Source organism: Typopeltis vanoorti, chromosome 11, assembly GCF_054136105.1.
Source record: "Typopeltis vanoorti isolate ZY-2024b chromosome 11, IOZ_Tvanoo_1.0, whole genome shotgun sequence".
NCBI classification, from domain to species: domain Eukaryota; kingdom Metazoa; phylum Arthropoda; class Arachnida; order Uropygi; family Thelyphonidae; genus Typopeltis; species Typopeltis vanoorti.
The window spans coordinates 119,504,021-119,524,421 of NC_143559.1; the positions used below are offsets into that span (position 1 = coordinate 119,504,021).

The 20,401-nt window shown below is 34.0% G+C and overlaps 1 protein-coding gene across 1 annotated transcript in view; it reads right to left on the bottom strand.

The window, feature by feature from the left end:
• Mybbp1A (MYB binding protein 1a) overlaps nucleotides 1-20,401 on the bottom strand; it is a 226,321-nt gene that overhangs the window by 59,861 nt on the left and 146,059 nt on the right. Inside the window, exons 21-24 of the mRNA XM_090400474.1 lie at nucleotides 10,350-10,521; nucleotides 4,791-4,866; nucleotides 3,657-3,706; nucleotides 2,993-3,046 (exon numbers count right to left, since the gene is read on the bottom strand). Coding sequence (XP_090256600.1) covers nucleotides 2,993-3,046; nucleotides 3,657-3,706; nucleotides 4,791-4,866; nucleotides 10,350-10,521 — 352 coding nt within the window. The remainder of the gene's footprint in view (nucleotides 1-2,992; nucleotides 3,047-3,656; nucleotides 3,707-4,790; nucleotides 4,867-10,349; nucleotides 10,522-20,401) is intronic.

Below are 20,401 nucleotides of genomic sequence, written 5' to 3' on the forward strand. Positions count from 1 at the left end.
CTAACACCATGTTCCAACATAAAAATGTGCACAAATTCACATGGAGAGAAGAGGCTAGGAATAAGAAAAGTCTCATTGACTATGTTATTGTTGATAGTGATGTTTTCTCCCTGGTGCAGGACACCAGAGTGTACAGAGGATTTGAAATTGGAAGTGATCACTATTTAGTCTTGAGCAGGATAAAATTGAATTTCATATTGAAAAGAATAACATGTAAGAAAGTTTTAAAGCGAATAAAAGTTGAGCAGCTCTCAGATGTAAACTGTAGACTAAAATACAGAAATATTATTGAAAAGAAAATGAAAGAGTTTGAGAACAGGAATCAAACCTTGGAGATTCAGTGGCAAACTCTGAAGGAAACATTGATTGATTCTGCCAGAGAGGCATGTGGTGTGGTTGTGTGCAAAGATAAAAAAATCAGAACTCCCTGGTGGACACAGGAAGTTAAAGAGGCAGTGAAGGAAAAGAAGAAAGCATATCAAAAGTTCCTGGCAAATAAGTCAGCTTTTACTCTTACAGAATACAGAGACAAATGTAAGAAAGCTAAACAGTGTGTAAAACTAGCTAAACAAAAGTCATGGGAGGACTTTGGCAAGAATATAGAAAATAAATATCAAGAAGGTGGCAAAATATTCTGGAGGTTGTTGAAGAAGCTTAGGAATGGAGGAAAGAGTGCTGTAAAAGGAATTAGAGATGATAAAGGTGAAATGAAAACAGGAGAAAAAGATATCCTTGAAGTATGGAGTAATTACTTTGAAAAACTGCTAAATGAAACAAGCAGTGATGACAGCACAGTGATAAAAAACACTGACCAGGCATGCAGTCAGGAATACATATCCATACTTGAAGTAGAAAAAGCCATCAAAGGCTTGAAATGTGGAAAGGCAGCAGGAGTAGATGATATTCGACCAGAAATGCTGAAGTATGGTGGTATAAGAGTCTTACAGTGGCTGCACTGCATAGTTCAGAAAGCCTGGACAGAGGGACGAATTCCTGATGATTGGAGTAGAGCTCTCATAGTACCCATATATAAAAAGGGAAATAAAACTGCATGTGAGAATTACAGAGGTATTTCCCTACTGAGTGTTCCTGGCAAGATCTATGCAAGTATACTTGAGAAACGGTTGAGAAGAATTGTGGAAGAAAAGCTTGGTGAAGAACAAGCTGGATTCAGGCCAAATAGAGGCTGTCAGGATCAGATCTTCACTTTACGACAAATAGTCGAGAAAGCATGGGAATATAACAAAGATCTGTATTTAAGTTTTGTTGATTTGGAAAAGGCATATGACATGGTGCCAAGAGAGAAGCTATTCAATACGCTGCAGTTATATGGTGTCAATGGGGCATTATATCAAGCAATACTTAGTCTGTATTTGAGTTGTGAGTCAGCAGTTAGAATTGAAGGAAGTACAGGAAGATGGTTTAATGTTAAATCTGGTGTGAGACAAGGATGTACATTATCCCCTCTGTTATTCATTATCTATATGGATCACATTATGAAGGAATGTGGTATTAAACCTGATATCAAAATTGGAGATGTTAATGTCAGCTCTTTGCTTTATGCGGATGATGTTATACTTCTAAATAAATCCGCTACAAGTCTGCAAGATTCTCTGACTAAATTGAATAGCTGTTGTAATAGATATGGTATGAAGGTCAGCAATAAAAAGACAAAGACAATGAAAATAGGCAGAATCATTGAAAATGTCAACTGTGTTGTGAATGGAGAACCTGTGGAACAAGTAAAACATTTTAGCTACTTAGGCACAATTTTTACTGAAGATGGTAAACTAAATATAGAAATAGACAACAGAATCAGCAAAGCTGGTATCGTGGGAAGTCAATTGAATAAATTCATATGGAATAAGAAAGAAATTAGTCGGAACACTAAATTAGCTGTATACAAGACTGTGTACAAACCAATTTTAACTTATGGATCTGAGAGCTGGGTCAGAAGTAAAACACTTGACCAAAGACTAGAGACCGCAGATATGAGAGTCCTGAGAAAGATTAGAGGCGTGAACAGATGGCATCAATGGCAATATCATATTAAAAATGAGGATATTAGGAAAGAACTTGACATTGTCAGCATCCAGGAATGCGTTAGCAGAGCTAATCTCAGATGGTATGGTCACTTAAATAGAATGGGAGAGGAAAGATTAGCAAAACAAGTGTTCTCTGCCAGGTTGGCAGGAAAACGACCCAGAGGAAGACCAAGATATAGGTGGATTGATACGGTACAAAGTGCCTTAGACGATAGAAATATAAGATCTGATAATGTTGGAGTCTTGACAAGTAACAGACTGATTTGGAGGAAAATTGTAGATAGGAAGTTAGTAATGATGTAATTTTTTCATGTAGTACTGTCATATCCTGTACACCCCTTGAGGGTACATGGCAGAATTTGATGATGATGATGATGATGATGATGATTAATTAAAAACTCCTCTCACAACTAGCAACACTTACAGCAATTGTGAGGAAAATTCGCTCACAATTGCTGTAAGTGTTGTATTACAATTCACTCACAATTGCTGTATAGTATTACAATAGTTTTGGAACTGAGTTTTTGAGACTGTATTTTAGAATTAACTGCAAAAGTTCAAAAAGCCTCCCAGGGCAGAACCCCCCCCCTCCAGCTATGCCTCTGGGTTAGTATACTCTCCAACTAGAAAACAGCAGGTTTAAATTCCACTAATGGCATAGATGTTTTGTGAATTTCTTTAGGTGGTAGTTGACTTTCATTACCTAGTGCAAAACCACAATCCTGTGTAATGTAGATCTGAAGTGGCTTGAAAAAGTTACATGTCTGAAGTTTCTAGAACAGGATTCCAGATTATCTAATTCAGCCAACCAATAATACTAACAGTAACATACTATATGCTAACAGCTTTTCATGGGTGGGATTCACATTATGAAAAACTAAAGTTATCAAATATTTCACATATTTGTTATATTTTCATTAATCTATGATAACAGAAAAAACACTAACCTCACGAGTCTTCTCACTTGATATAAAATCTGCACTTTTTTTTGTGACACGGACCTGAAAGGTTTCAGTTGCAAATTAAATTGATAATAAAGATGAAGTAAAAATTTAGTATGCATGTAATAGTGAACCTGACACTTCTCTGAACTTGCATATTCAAATATATTACCATAAATCGGCCCACAAAAAATCCTTTTAACTGAGTTGGATTACAAATAAAACAGATGATCAAAGACTAGAGACTATAGACTGACAATGAATAGATGGAATCAAAGGCAGAATCATATTAAAAATGAAAATAACAGAAAAAGAATTTGGCACTATTAGTATTTAAACATCAAAAAGCAGAGTTAATCTAAAGGTCACTTAAAAATTCGTATTTGGTGTCAGGATGACAGGTAAAGAATTGAGAAAGAGAAATATGGATACATAAGCTTAGTACTGAAGACATGAAAAATAATAGATTAATTTGGAAGAAAACTGTCGATGGCAAACTACTACTAATGTAAATTTAATTATATTTCTGCTATGATTAACAGCAAGTTTGTATTTTTAAATTCAGAATGCAAATATATTGAAAATTGAAAACATAGAAATCTGAATATTTTACTTCACATTCATATCCTATTTTAAATGCCAATGTCTAATACAGAATATGTTCACTTACCAGGAATGAGCACAATGAGCTCAGAAGATTCATGAATTTTGGATTTGATGCTGCAAAATATAAAAAAATTAATTAAGAACATTTTGAAATTATAATATGGTACTAATGTTTAATAAAAATTTCTTTGTGATGAATGACCACAAATTTTTCTTTCTGAGTATCCTGATGTCAGGAATTAATGAACAACGTGTGTGCATATATCAAATTACTTATTAAAACTTGGAAAACAAACAAACATAGAAACTTATCAAATGCTTAAAACAGCTTTCAGGGATAATGTCTTAAGCTGCTCAAAGATAATCATCTTCAATTAAACTTTGCAAGTCAGACAAGGCCCCTAATGTTATTTCAGTGATACTTGAGCCATCAAGTTTCACAAATTAGCACGACACCATAAGGAAAAGAGTGAATAATATATTTACCAGCCAAACATTTCCACCTAAAAATTACAGATCATTAGTGGCATCAAGAAGTTGAATACAAATTAAAACATGAACAGTTTATTATGTATATAATAAAACAAGGAAAACAGTGAATAATCTCTTAGTGTTTTAAATAATCCATTGTTCATGTTTTAATTTGTATTCATCTGTAATTTTTAGGTGAAAATGTTTAGATGTTAAATACATTATTCATATATAATGTATGTTAAATACATTATATATATATATATTAATTTGTGAAAGGACTCTAAAGGTTGCTTGCATAAGGGCTAGAAAGTGAGTTAACCAGTCTCCTAAAGAGGTGACAGGATTTTTCTTACTGGAAACTGTTTCATCCTGCAAATCAGGCCAGAACATACACACACATAATTAAGATCATGCTGGTTTCCGTGCATTACTTACTTCAGCTATAATTCCAACCAACCTTTTTTTTGACCAAGGAATAAAAATGCTGTTTGTACAGTTATCTACACTGTCTATTGTCAAGACCTTGTAAGGTTGATAATGATGTCAACTAATGCATTAAGAGAAGAATATCCTTTAAAACAGTAATGTGATTACTAAATTCACGTTATTAACATGATTTATAATCAAACAGCTCAGCACTTTTAATTCCTCCAAAGGATTCAATTTCTTATATTTAATTTTTACATGTCTATCAGTTTAAATCAATAAGTAAAAATAAACTTACTGCTACTTGCTTTCTCCATTAATGCATGCAATAGTGGTCTCACAACTGACACCTCCAAGCTTGATTTCTCCTGGAACTAAAGAAAATATTATTATTATTATTATTATTACCAGACACTTCTGGGAAGTCAAGGAGACCCATTTGGGAAGGCTATATGTTACCCACACCAGCTGTCATACCTTCTCTTAAACTCATTCACACTGCATGCACTCACCAATTCAACAGACAAAGTTCCACTCACTGATTGTGAGAACAAAATCTATCTCATAACCCTTTCTTAACCATACATAAACTTAACCTTCACAGATGCCCCCCCCCCCCCCCCGTCCTCTCTCCTACTTGCATATAATGAAAAAGTTCATCAACCGATATCTTATAATACCCTTTCAGAAGTTTACAGACTTCTATCATATCACCCTATCACCCTTTTTACACCCTACTAGTGTCTGAAGTCCACAAACTCTCACTATATCTTCATAATCTACATTCCATAATTCCAATATCTTTATAATTCTTCTTTCCACAGATTCTTTATCCCCTTGGAACCAAGGAGGCAAACTGTCCATGCATGGTGAAGAACCACATTCTCCATGTCATGCCCTGGTTTGCAAAACACAGTGGGTATAGACTGAGAAGTGAATAAATATTCCCAATGGAGTGCAGTAGTACCTGTCAGTACTTCTTATAAGCAGAACCAGTTGAGTGAGTGAATGGTTGTAAAGATTATCTTGAGAAGTTCAGGAAAATGACAACTGGTTGAGATACTGCAATGCAGAAAACAACAGGAAACTACTGTATTATATTTCCCAAGATAAGTTGTCATGCCTGGCAAAAAAGGTATTAAAGCCCTATTGTTATTAACACATTCATGATGGGGCGAGGAATAGGGCACATTGAAGAGGAAAGAGCAGATTTTTAGAGGGGACATAAATATAGGCCAGAAATGGAAAGATCCCATAGCCCTTGAGTACTCTAATAGCATAAGAGTCATAAAATAAAAAGAGTTGGCTGGTAAGGCCCTTATAGAAAAGATTAAAGTGAACGGATCTTCCTCAAATTAGAGGAAGAAGAGAATAGATCCAGCTAGGGAACAATGGAAGTGCCACTTCTCTTACAATCAAGATGATTGCCCCTTAAGGCCCTGTTGGTCCATGAGTCCTTATTCTGGTGGGCTTCCTTATCTGCTACTTAGGGGACATGCATTCTAGAGGTTACATGTCTCCCCCCCCCCCAAAAAAAAACAAGTATTAAATTATAAACCATTAGGAAAAAAAGAAAACTAGGACATCCTCTAAAGAGATTCAATGATGACCTTCTAAAGCCAGAACAGGCCATTCTAGGCCTAAATCCTTAAAAAACATGACAATGTCAAGGCGAGAGAAAACATTTCTCCCCTCAGAAATTTTGTTCTTGCATTTCAATGGATGCACTACATATCATGATGGTTCTTTGATTGTAACAAAATGTGCATAGAGGGGTAGGAGACTAATGTTTGTTTTAGGATATATTAGAAAACAATAATTAAGGAGAATTCTATATTTGGTTGGTATATTTGAATTACTAAAAGATGTAAATATGTGAACCAGATATTAATAAGCCATGTAAGGATGGAAATTATAAAGGAGAGAAAGAACAGATGTGAGTAAAAATGCTTTTATTACAAGCAAACTAATAATTAATAATTAAGATTTGTGATATTATATGGAGTGAATAGCATGTGATCCTATAAATTCTAAACATGCATATATATGCACTTATGACAGCATAATTAAAAAAAAAATTATGAGAGGGAAAGAAATTTGTTTGCAAAGTATAAATAACTAATAATAAACAGCTGTTGTGTACATTTGATAGAGACTTGAGCAGTAACCCTTCCCATAATACATAGCAATATATACTTCCAAAAGGAAGTGTACTTTGCCTTATGAGATACAGCAAATTGATGTGAAGTCATCAGCCTCTATATACAAGTGGAATAACTGTGAAGCACGTGCAAACTTTGTTTGCATATGCTTGGATATCATAGATATATAAGATGCAAAGCTTTCCTTTTTTTTTTTTTATTATATCACTACCCTCTCTGATGTTTCAAATTCTTCCACTTCGTTCTTATTAGTAATTTCTGTGGAACCACATACATATTGTCCAATTTTCCATTTTTAAATTTGAAACTGCTTGCCATTCAAGAATTTTGTACTCCATGCTTTCCCTAATCACTAATGTCTGCACATAATTTGCATTTAAAAACATCTCACTTTTTTTTTGTCTTCTTGGTCTCAATAACACCAATCATGCTGAAACATAGTATTTCTGTCATTCCTCTGACGATTCCACTTTTCCCACTGATGCTTCTTACACTGAAGGTGTCTGTCTTCATTTCCACTAAGTTTGTAGTATGTAAGCTAAATTCATAATACTGTAATAAGTAAATTATTTACCTTGATGAAATAATTCCTTGAACTATGCAGAAATGCTATAATTATATATTTCTTTTGTCTTATTTTAGTAGTAATAATTCTGTGCATAATTCAATAGTGTGAATTCAACGTAAACTGATAGCAATCACGTATGCTATGATGGAAGGGAAAAGATCAAACAGAAAAGCAAGAAGAGAATTCTTATATAAATTCCAAAACTTTATAAATGTTTACTACAATCTAAAAAGAAACAACAGATAATACAGAAAGCAAAAGGATGCAGCAATCCTTTGTAATTCAAAATAGTTACAAGCTCAAAGCAGAGACTAAAGGACAAAATTTCTTCATATAGTAGCAGCAAACCTGAAAACTGATTTTGAATAATTAAATCTGGAATTTCTACAAGGAACCAAAAGACTGGAATATCATCATCATCATCATCAAATTCCTGCCATGTACCCTCAAGGGGTGTACAGGATATGACAGTACTACATGAAATATTAGAATTGAAAAGACTGGAATATTGGATCATATATTATGGGGGGGGGGGGGGAAAGAACATATATTTGACCAAAATCATATATGTTAGTCAAAATACTACACTACCTATATACAAGATAGTGTTTAAACCAATTTTAACTTTATGGATCTGAGAGCTGGGTTAGAAATAGAACATCTGTTAAAATGGACTAGAGGTCACAAATATGAAAATCTCAAGGAAAATTAACAGAGTGAACAGATGACATCAAACAGCAGAATCATATTTAAAGTGAAGACATTAGGAAGGAACTTGACACCATTATCATTCAGGAATGTGTGAGCAGAGCTAATCTCAGATGGTATGGTCAATAAACTGAATAGGAGTGGAAAGATTAGTAAAACTGGTGTTTGATGCTAGGAAATGCAGAAAACAGATCTAGAGGAAGTCCAAGAAGTAAGCTGATTGATGCAGAAAGAAGTGCCTTAGAGCTTCCCAAACTGTGGGCCACGGTCCCCTTGGGGACCGTAGGTTTTGTAAAGGGGGGGCTGTGAAATAATGAAAACAAATTAAAAATCTTTTAAGCCTAAGTAGATTTTTTTATCTTAAAAGAAACATTTAATTTTTATTATTTATTCTTTCTTTTTTGTTATTTTTTATATTTTAATGGGAAAAAAATCACACAGTGTTGGTTCACAAATTTTTCTTCCTGAGTATATCGGCGCTTAATGAAAATTAGTAAATGTATTCTTATTCATATAAGTTTCATTTCAAAGCAGAAATCTAAGAATTGCAGTTTCAAATATTTCACCTGATATTGGTGTAGTAGTATTGAAACAGATCCATCACATTAAATTGCGATTAAACTTGTTTTATGTTTTTAATTCTTTCTTTATTACTAATCATTTTACGTTTCATGTGCTTGTACTGCAAATGTACAATAACAATATATTTATCTAGATAAAAATATGAGATAATGTACCATGTCAAATGTGTATGTAAGATGCTAAAAATGCAATATTTGCTAAATGTTAAAGATACCAAGCTATTTTAAACCTGGTTTTACTCCATTTCCCAAGTAAGCAAACAGACAAACAAGTCAATTTGCACCTGCAAGTGTTGCAAGTCTAGCTGACCCTGCATCTTAAAAGATTCAATGATGACTTCTAAGGCCGGAACAGGCCACACTAGGCCTAAATCCTTGATAGGCATGATGATGATGACTAAGTTTGATGTTGTCTTTTTCTATGAATTATTAATCTATCACTGAAAATCTCTCTTAATGGTGTTGACAAAACATGTTCTTCATTTCTAGAACAGAGCAACATTTTCTCCAGCAAATAAGATTAAAAGAAAATGATCCTGAATGAATATTTTTTACTGAAGAAATTTGTATGTTGTCTTGTTTTAGTCTTTGAGAACTAACACCTAAATTATATTATATTATTATCGAATATCTCCAGGGAGTCCAAAGACTCATCGAGGGAGGGCACCTGCTCCACCTCTCCGTCTCCACCACTCTACTAACTGCAACTACCTTCATCTACACCAATGCCATCTACCACTGACCATCACCACTAGTATTTTCGCAGACAATCACAAACATCCATGACCACAGCAGGATTTGAAAACCTGCAGCCTTTTTGCTGGAGAGCGGATACACTAACCACTCGGCCAACCAGGCAGACAATATTATACCAGTGTTTATATTTTTCAGATTAGAAAATTATCTTGGCAGTTGACTACATGAACTGCATTGACTGCATTGGATAACGGCAAAACTTGGTCTATTTTCAAATCTCTGTCATTCTCTTTCATATTCTATTAGTATTTATACTGATATTGGAAAATTCAATTTCTGCTGCCTATTGAACTTACACTAGATTGTTCACTACTTGAATTGCTGATTATACACCTGATAATGAAAAAAAAACCCTGTTTTCATATCTCTTTCTCATGTGTTATTAATTACAGTGATACTGAATGACAATCTGAATTTTAAATAGTTTTAATGGAATACGTGTATACTAGATATTTAAAAAAATTTTCTGGGCTTATGCATGTAACAAAAAAAAATATACCAAATTTTAATATAAATATACCAAATTAGAATTTTATTCAAAAACTGCAATATATTTCACCCAATGTTATGTGAACATTGGGTTAATGGTCATCAGGGAGATGACCATTAACTACATGACTCACAATAATGAGCTATAAAGTCATCAAACAGTCATAAAGACTGCATGCCGATCTCCAAGTTTTGGGAAGTAATCTCTATTAACTGTTCATATTTTATTAAAATTATTTTTTATTTATGCAACTTTTACAATTGTTTCTCTGAACTCTAACAGTGTAATCTCATTACTTCAGCTGTGACTTGAAAAATAAGCTACTATGCGTATGTTTTATGCTTCATTATTGTAAATCACGTTCTGAATGTAGTTAACAGTCTCCTTGATGATGTACATGTAATGTTGGATGAAATATATCTCAGGTTTTGAATAAAATTCTATATATTTTTGTTACATGTGTAAGCCATGAAAGTTTTTTAAATAAATCTAAATTTTGTTGATAATAAGATGCCATACTGGATTTGAACTATATATGCACTAAAAATTAACAAATTGAATTTATATTAAAAACAATACATGGAAATCATACTTTTTTTTCCTTTAGTAACACTGAGAACACAGAGAATGCCCTTTCTGCCAAGGAATATTGGTGCTTGTTGCGAAATCCAAATTCTACTGCTGTAATTAATGGATTTATACACTGAAGTGCTCTAGCAAGTGGCGGTTTTGATTTTAAATAGATCGCCACTAGATCTAAACACCTAGGATAAACACAGATGTAATAAGAAAATTTTTTTTTTATTATTCTTATGGTACAGTTATGTTAAAATGTCAAGAGTGTATATACGTAATTCTTATATCAATCCTAATAAACCATTTATTTAACAAAGGAGGTTTGTCTCCCTACAACAGATTCTTGATGAGTATGTAAAATTTCTGACCAAAACAAATGTGACATTACATTTTATTAGACCATAATAGTACAGATGACTGACCCCATGCCAGCTTCCTACATTTTCTGTTTTTTTAGTTATGTAACGGTTCACATTTACCCCTTTATTGTGTTATTTTTTTGTTCTTCTTAATTCAGAAGCCACTAGCATATGTAGTGAAACTAGTTGACATAATCATCTGTACTATTATGACCTAATAAAATCCAATGTCAGTTATTTTACATCACAACAGATTATATTTTTTTGGAACCTCCATTTCAATTCAAGAATAATTTTGTTTGTTAAATAATTTATGTACAAATAAAAAGAAAAAAAAAAGAAAAAAAAATTATGTATGTAAAATAACATTCAAGTTACATTGCAACTAAATTTAAAGGCTAAAACCATGGTCCCATTTACGCACTTTCATAATCTACTTATTATTATCCTCAGCCATGGTATGTTTCATGTCCACCAAAATAAAGATGTGAACTATTGAGTTGAAACAATATGATTAAGAAGTGCAAGCTATCATTTATCTCATCAGGAGGTGTGATGCTGCTTCATGCTCAGAAAAACACAGATTAACTTGCATTCATAGGTACATAGGCCACTGAAAGCAAGAAACACACATTTCTTTATTAACTCTAAACAGAGAAATTATATTCCATATACACAATATATTTTTATATTTCTAGTCAGTCATATCATAGTTTGTGGTTAACACAGAACAAAATAAAAATGTTCACACTATATGATTTTTTATCGTAAAAAAAAACTCAATGGGTACCAAAAATTGATATAATCATTTACTCCATATAAATATTGTATCTGAAAGTAAAAGCAACATAAGAATTAATTTTAGGCTTAGTGATAGAAGAATCACATATTTCCGAGTTTAAAAAAGTTCAGTCTGTTCTAAATTTTATTTATTGTTCAGCCATTATCCTAGTTCGAAATCAAAACTCAAAACTGCCTCACAGAAATGCTTAGTTTCTGCACTTGCATGATTATTCTCTACAGAACACGAAACAAATCTTTTCACATATCACAACACTTATAAGATTTCACTTATTACAAATTGAAATAAAATTATGAAACAAAATGTTAACTGGCTATGCCTCTGCATAATATGCAATATTGATAATGCCATTCTTATAATTGTCTTTGATGCTAGTGCAAAAATAGCAAGAAAATCTTGCTATTTTTGCACACTTTCTTTTTGTAGGTGAGGGGAGGGGAAGGGAGGAAGACTGTTGTCAATAAAATTTGGTTCAGAAAAGACCATCTCCATGAAGAAGAAAATAATGCATATTTGAAAATAAATTATTTACTACTAGGTTTGATATCATGTGGCATTTTTGAAGTGGCTTTACTTTTACTATCTTTATACAAGAAAAAAAAAAAAAAAATAGGTATGTGCTCCAAAAGTGAAACACATTTTTAATCTCTTGTAACCATTTTAAAAATAAGCTATAATTAGAAACATCTACAGTTTTAGTAGTTGAATATGAATATCTCCCCCCCCCCACACACACACAAAAAAAAATTAAACATATATGTACCACTTTTTTCTGAATATATTAAATTATTATGGTAAATTATGATAGTAGGCCATTACAATTGGAAATCTAAATGTAGATATATTTGTTCCAGTAAAAATGCAATAAAAAAAAAGTTAAATTAAGTGATTACAGTTTAATTTAGACCAATATGATATGCCAGTTTCCTCACACATTTCACATCAAACTTTGGACAAGTTTGGAATATGATTTATTTCATTATTTACAAGCTATATGATTTTCTTAATATAATTATAAAAATAGAATCTCCGTAGCTAAGTTGGTATTAAATAATATCCTCTGGGCGAAAAAAAAAAAAAACTGGGTTCAAATTCCATCTATGATGCAAAGAACCAGGGCTTTTCAACTGAAGGTGAGTTAGACAGTCTCACATGGAGGCAGCAAGGATTTTCCTCCTGGATACCCAAGTTTTTCATCTTGCAAAACATGCAATCTAGTCAGAAGAGCACACACAATTTACAGACATACAAATGGAATTAACCACCCCTATCATAAGAAGTATCAAGTTTCAAAGAAGTCAAGTTACTTGGCCTTGACAGACTACTGAGCCTAAAATGAAAACTAGAAGATAATTATAAAAATAAATATTTCTAGGATACAAATGTTGCCAGAAGAAATATACTGTTTGTGATGAACTCTAAATACATGATGGTATTAGAGGACTCAAAGACAGATTATTTAAGCAGCATTTTAGCACCCCTAGAACTGCATGAGCATTTCCTGAAAAGGACTTTAACGAGAAAGAAAGGTTTCATTTCGAGTTTCCTCAAATTACAATAGCAGTAAAAGAAATTTCTTGAAAGCAGAAAGCACACAGCTCCTGTAGTTGAGTATTGATGTCCTTTGGTTGGTAAGGCTTAGGTTCAAATCCCACTTGGGATGCAAGAAATCTTGCATCTAACTAAAGGCGAGTCAGAAGTTTTATATGGAGGTAGTTAGGGTTTTTCCTCCCAAAAACTTAAGTTTGCCATTGCACAAAATAGTCAAACTAGACACAGGATAAAAGACTATTCCGTTAGTTGATCAACAAGGCTTTAATTTTTTTTTTTTTTAATCAACCCCACACATAAGAGGTCATAAGAACTACATGTGATAAGTGTTTGGCAAGAGATTACAGAGAAGAAGAGAATCTTTAAATCTTTTAGTGCATTTCTTGAAGAGTTGGAGGTTGTATTCATTGGGAAAAACAATATGTGGACCTGTTCCAAAGGACAGAAGTAAATGGAATGAAGGAAAATGATGAGAGATTGTTACATGAGTTTGGTTGAACATTATTATTATTATTACATAACACCTCCAGGGAGTCCAAAGACTCATCGAGGGAGGGCAATTACTCCACAGCTCTCTGTCTCTACCGACCACAACTACCTTCATCATCTACACCAATACCATCTACCGTGAACCATCACACTAGTATTTTCTGAGACAATCACAAACACCCATGCCCACGGTGGGATTCGAACCCGCAGACTTTTGGCTGGAGAGCAGGTACGCTAACCACCCGGCCAATGGCCTGTATGTGGAAGATAACCACAACTACTCACATTCATATATGATTAGAGGGGTAAAGGAATGGTGGCAGCCAGTTCAGTGGAGCAGCATCTATGGAAAAACCTACAGAAGAAATACAGAAACAAAGCAGAAAGGAAAGTGATTGGAAGAATTCAGTGAGAGAGGGGATCAACTATTAAGTGGATAGCTCTTCTAAATACAATATTTGAAGGAGATTTTGAGTACAGATGTGAAAACAATATTTTAAGGTTGGGCGGATTTGAAATTTATGAAGTGTTAGAAGGTGAGCAGAAATATAATGAAAAAGATTACCAAGCTTTTTGGAGGCTGGATGTGATGTGCTTATGCAAGGAAAGGCTATATCAGGATATGCTAGAATAAGCTAGAAAAAAAAAAAAGATGATTTCATGTGTTGGATAAATGTGTTATACGTGGGCTGTTCAATAAGTAATAAGACTAATTTTACCGTGGCAAAACCACTCATCATAATATTAATTTCTGTGGAATAAAGAAATGTTGCTGTCTGTATTAACAAAAGAGGTTGATATATGGCGTATACGGGCTGATGTGCCAGAGTGTCACGCGACTAAACGCAAGCTTGTTTCGGCGCGCCTACGAGGCGAAACCAGTCGTTGAAATGGAAGCGTCCTTGGAACAGCGTTATGCGATTAAATTTTGTGTGCGTTTGCAAAAATCGGCATCGAACACTTTTAACATGATACGCGAGGCTTTTCACGATGAAGCAATGTCGAGGGCAAGTGTTTTTCGCTGGCATAAAACTTTTAAGGAAGGCAAAATGTGGACTATCTTGAATGTGAGGGAAGACCTTCAACGTCCATCACAGAGACAATGATCAACACAGCAGCGATTATCATCAAGCACATCAAAAGGAAGCGTCCATTGCTGAAGAATGGCTTCTTATTGCACCACGATAATGCAAGGCCACATATTGCTGGTTGTGTAATGGATGTTTTGCAGAAGAACAATACAGATATCCTACCACACCCTCAGCAGTCATGTATACGGGAACTATGGCTGCCGATATTGACCATCTATGGGCTATCCTGGATCCATCACGAGGTGAGATAGAACCGCTCATCCGAGAAGAGCAGGTCAATAATCCAAACGGTCAAGACACGAGTAAGAGCAAAAAAACGACGATCAAAAAGCCTTCCACAAGGGGGGGGGGGGGGCAAACCCTTTTAATTTTGCACCTTTAGCACCCTCTTTTCTCTTACGGATCTTTGCCAACACTCATCTTCCTTTCCCGCTAGTCCATCCGGGTCACCGCGTCTCCTTAGGTTTGCGTCTTCTGCGGATTCGAGCATGAGCCGCTTTCCGATAATTTACACTGCCGCAAGCGTAACGCTCGTCCAAGCACCTTGAACCTTAGATTACATACGTTTCACATAGAACATATTATGGTCGTTACAACTTACTAAAACATAATTCTTCAAACAGAATAATACATATCTGATTCATGCTTAGTATCTTTACATAAATTATTCATTCTATATATTCTTTTCACAATCAGTTTCTATACTAAAGCTCAAGTATCTCTTAATTGTTTTCTAATTCTTGTTGAATCCTGAATAAATCAAATTAAAATTAAAAATTTTCCATTCAAGATTCATCAAATGCTAGATGAGTATGATAGCTTGTAAAGGTAATATAGGATGGATGTTAGTTCTGGAGCACAAGCCCTTAGAACAACTGGAGAGATAGCATCATGGCCAGAGGACATATTAGAATGAAGGTTGAGTATTTTTTTGATGTCCTCCTCCTGACAAAAGATCAAAGGAGGCATACTGAGGGTGGTTTGCAAAATAGGAAAGAAAGATTTGCTTTGGGCATGTAAACCAAGAGCTGAAAGACAAAAGTAATGCAAAGACGTTTCCTTATCTTTATGAGATGCTGACAATGTTCCATCAGCATGAGAGGTGTAAACAGTAGGACAAGTTTTGCTCAACAGCCTTGTTAAGGGACCAGAAAGCTTGACTGCCATTTGACCAAGAGGCCAGCTTAGTGTATTTGATCCTTACAAAGTCTGCTTCGATTAAAAAAAAATTTTTTTTTAGAGCACCTGTGTAGCTCAGTGGAAATGGCATGTGCCGTTCACAGCACTAGACCACCCAAGAAACAGCATCGTAGATAATATTCTAGTCACCAACTAAAGGAATTTTTAAGCTTCTTCTTGACCAGTTCTTGAGCTATGTGATCTCTGGCACAGGCAAGAGTGATTTTTTTTTTATCTGGAAACTTGGATTTTTCATCCAAGAAACTGAAGAAAATTGACTTGAGAACCCACACTATTTTCAGACCATAAAAACATAGTATTAGGATTAGGGACCATTCTCAGCCTGCCTCTCTTCACTGGAGGCCATGTATAATTAATGATTGTCTTGGGCCAGCTATCTCTCTTTGGCTACAGGTGGAGACTGAACTATCCCCTCAGTCTCCAAAAGTTAGATAGGACTAAAATGGCCTTGCCTACTCCCCATACAGAAATAAAAGGCATTAGCTGATTAAATTTAAATTTTTTCTTCTTTTTTTGTAGTTAGTTAAAAGCTCTAGTTACGGATAGTGAGAAGCTGAAGTTTTGAACATGATCCACTGAGTATGCCCTATCATATTTGTTAGAAGACCAAGGCTTGGATGAGGGTTGGAAATTCAGCGAGGGTTGAGCAAGTTTTTGGATCAGTAGAGCAAACGCAATAATCAGATCATGGGAAAATAGAAATCCCAAAGGTTGTCCCAATTGGCAATCTGTATAATGCCATAGGATACGAGGCTGAGATTAGTTGGGAGAAGGATAATCTGTGAGAAAAACAACATGGATAAGATTATGGTTGGAGATGCCAAGAGGAGAGCAAACATCAGTAGTGTATTTGCAAGGGGCATAGTTAAGAAAAATCATAGGAGAATAAAAATTATCTGAAATTCTGGTAGATAGAGTAGTAATTTGCATTAGATCATTACTGACAGCAGGTTAGGGTTATGGACATTAAAATCTCCAAAGATTATCTTAATATTACTGGGTGATCAGACAGTATGTGATCTACTTTTAGAGACAGATAATAAAAAAGGCCTAAAAAAAGTAATCAGAATTAGGAGAGCAGTAAAGATGGAAAAATGAAATGAGGAAATCTTGAGCGAAAGCAGATGATATTATTATTATTATTAATAAGTATGATAGCTGGTGTGTGTAGTATGTGGCCTCCCTTGATGAGTCTCTGACTCCCTGGAGGTCTCTCTTAATAATAATAAGAATAATTATTATTATTATTATTACTTCTCACCTCCAGGGAGTCCAAAGACTCATTGAGGGAGGGCACCTACTCTACAACTGTCTCCACCACTCAAATCCACCAACCACAATGAACCGCAACAATACCAACACCATCTACCGCCCACCACCACTACTATTTTAAGAGAAAGGTTTTTGTGTTTCTGTTCAGGATATGGACCAGTCATTATTAACACAATGTTTCAACATATAAAGATGTGCACAAAGAAATAAGATAATGAGGCTTTGCTCCAATCAGCTGAACTGAAGCATATATGCCACACCTTCATATCTAATGGCTATAGTTCCTACAGAATAAAAAATGAAATAAAATAAAACAACTAAATTGAAACTGCCTAGCTTTGTCCATCCCTGTAAGGACCAACTCCTTTCTTCCTTCTTCGCTCTCTCTCTCACATTTCCTGGTGTGTATAAAGTTCCTTATTCCTGCAAGCTGCCTTATGATGGAGACTAGAAAATCAGCCACCATCTGCATAGATGAACATAATAAATATCTGAAATCATGGTCATGATCAGTCATGTCTACTGGACTAAGCACTGAATATTATACACAGAATCAAATGAAGAAAAAACCACCATGATCCATCACAACAAGTTTAAAATTGGACAGACTCTTTTTTAGAATCTACAGATGCCCCCTCTAAGTTATCAAATTCCTGATATGTACCTTCAAAGGGATCTTCAGGCTACTATGACAGTACTACATGATTAAATTTAGATGATTATTATTCTCCTACCCACAATTTTCCTCCAAATTAGTCTATTACTTGTGAGCACTCCAATATGATCATATCTAACACTTTGTGCTTCTAAGGCATTTCTGAAGTGAATCAAATCCACCCAAACCTCATTATTGCTCTTAGTATCTTTCCAGCCATCTTGACATTAAACACTTGTTTTGTTAACTTTTCCTCATCCATCCTATTTAGATGGCCATAGTACCTTAGATTAGATCATACATGAATCAAGTTCCTTTCTAATATCTTCATTTTTAACATGATTCTGCAATTCATGCCATCTGTTCACTCCTCTAATTTTTCTTAGAACACTCATACCTATAGTCTCTAGTCTTTATTCAAGGGCTTTATTTCTAACCCAACTCTCAGATCCATAACTTAAAACTAGTCTGAATACTGTGTTGTATACTGCTAGTTTGGTGTTTTGGCTAATTTCTTTCTTATTCCATATATATTTATTCAGCAGGCTACCCATCATACAAGCTTTGCTTATTCTGTTGCCTATTTCCAGATTTAACTTGCCATCTTCACTAAAAACTGTGTTTAAATAGCTGAAATGTAAACAAGAGCTGAAAGACAAAAGTAATGCAAAGAGGTTTATTTTACTTGTTCTATAGGACCTCAATTCAAAATGCAGCTAAAGTTTTCTATTTTCCTTCCTATTTTCATAGTTTGGGTCTTTTTATTGCTGATTTTTCACCAAATTTGTTACAGTTGTTGTTCAATTTAGTTAAAGAATCATAGAGACTTGCATTAGATATGTTTAGGAGTACAACATCTGCATAAAGCAAGAGCTAAGTTTGACATCTCCACTTCTAATATCAGGCCTAATGCCACTTTCTGTCATAATGTGATCCATATAGATGATAAATAAGAGTGGAGATAATGTGCATCCTTGTCTTACCTTTGATTTTACAACAAACCATTTTCCTATATTTCCTGCAATTAAATTGCTGACTTAATTTTTTGACTTATAACTTAAACTTAAACTATATTGCTCTGTATAATGTTCCATTTACACCATATAATTGCGATGTTTGAAAAGCTCTTCCCTAGGCACCTTGTCCTTTCATTTTTAAGTTTTTTCAATAACCTTCAAAACATTTTTCTACCTTCCTGATATTTATTTCCCATATTCTTACCAAACATGTAGAAAGGCTTATGTGTTTGTCGTTCATGTTGTTGAATTTTGACGGTATATATCAGAACACAGAATTATAAGTAAATAATTATTTATTGACTTATTGCTGATATTTTGTAGGTGTTATTACCAGCATCTTCAGAGCACAAAAACAGTTTGTTACGGTACGTGAGACTACAACATGGTGTAACAAAAGGACTAGTTTAACAAAATTGTAGCAACAACACAAAGACTAAAGTCCTAATTAGGCACCCTCTATCTAAAAAATAAATAAATATATATATATATATTGTAGTAATAATACAAAGACTGAAGTCCTAAAAAAAAAATTAAAAAAAAAACGAGAGAGAAAGCAGGTATTAGTTATGTCTTAAGATGACTGTCTCCCAAATATAAGGCAAATTTATACAGCCATATTTGTTGAGACTTTTCTTGAGACTTCTGTTAAAGCAACAGAAGCCCTGAAACATACTCTGAATTTCAACAAATATGGCTGTATAAATTTGCCTAAGATTTGGGAGACAGTCATCTTAAGACATAACTAGTACCTGCTTTCTCTCTCTCTTTTTTTTTTTTTTAGGACTTCAGTCTTTGTGTTATTGCTACAATATATATATATATTTTTTTTAGATAGAGGGTGCCTAATTAGGACTTTAGCCTTTGTGTTGTTGCTACAATTTTGTTAAACTAGTCCCTTTGTTACACCATGTTGTCGTAGTCTCGCATACTGTGACAAACTGTGTTTTTGTGCTCTGAAGATGCTGGTTATAACAGCATTTTGGAGTACAGAATTATAAGTAAATAATTATTTACTTATAATTCTGTATTCTGATATATACTGTCAAAATTAAACAACATATATTCTTACCAGTCTTCCAGTGACTTTTGTTTAGTTACTTTTACACATAGCTTAGCTCTCTTACATCTTTCTCTGTAATCTTTTAGGGCATCAGCTGACTTATTTGCTAGAAACTTTTGGTATGCTTTCTTCTTTTCCAGAACTACTTCTTTAACTTCTTGTGTCCACCATAGGGTTCTTATTTTTCTATTCTTACAGACAATTTCACCACATATCTGCCTAGCTGAAACAATCAGTGCCTTCAGAGTTTGCCACTGAGACTCCAAGGTTTGGTTCTTGTTTTCAATTTACTTCATTTTTTATTCAATAATGTTTGTATAGTCAAGTCTATATTTTAGCTATAAAAGCTGCTTAACTTTAATTTTCTTTTTAAAACTATCCTACATGCTATTCTTTTCAATGTAATATAGCATTTAATATCCATTACATTACATTTAAATGTATATTACATTGAAAAGAATGGCATGTAATGTAATATCCATTACATTACATTTACATGCTATTCTTTTCAATGTAATATCCATTTTTATTCTGCTTAGCACTAAGTAACGGTCATTTCTGTTTGCAAAT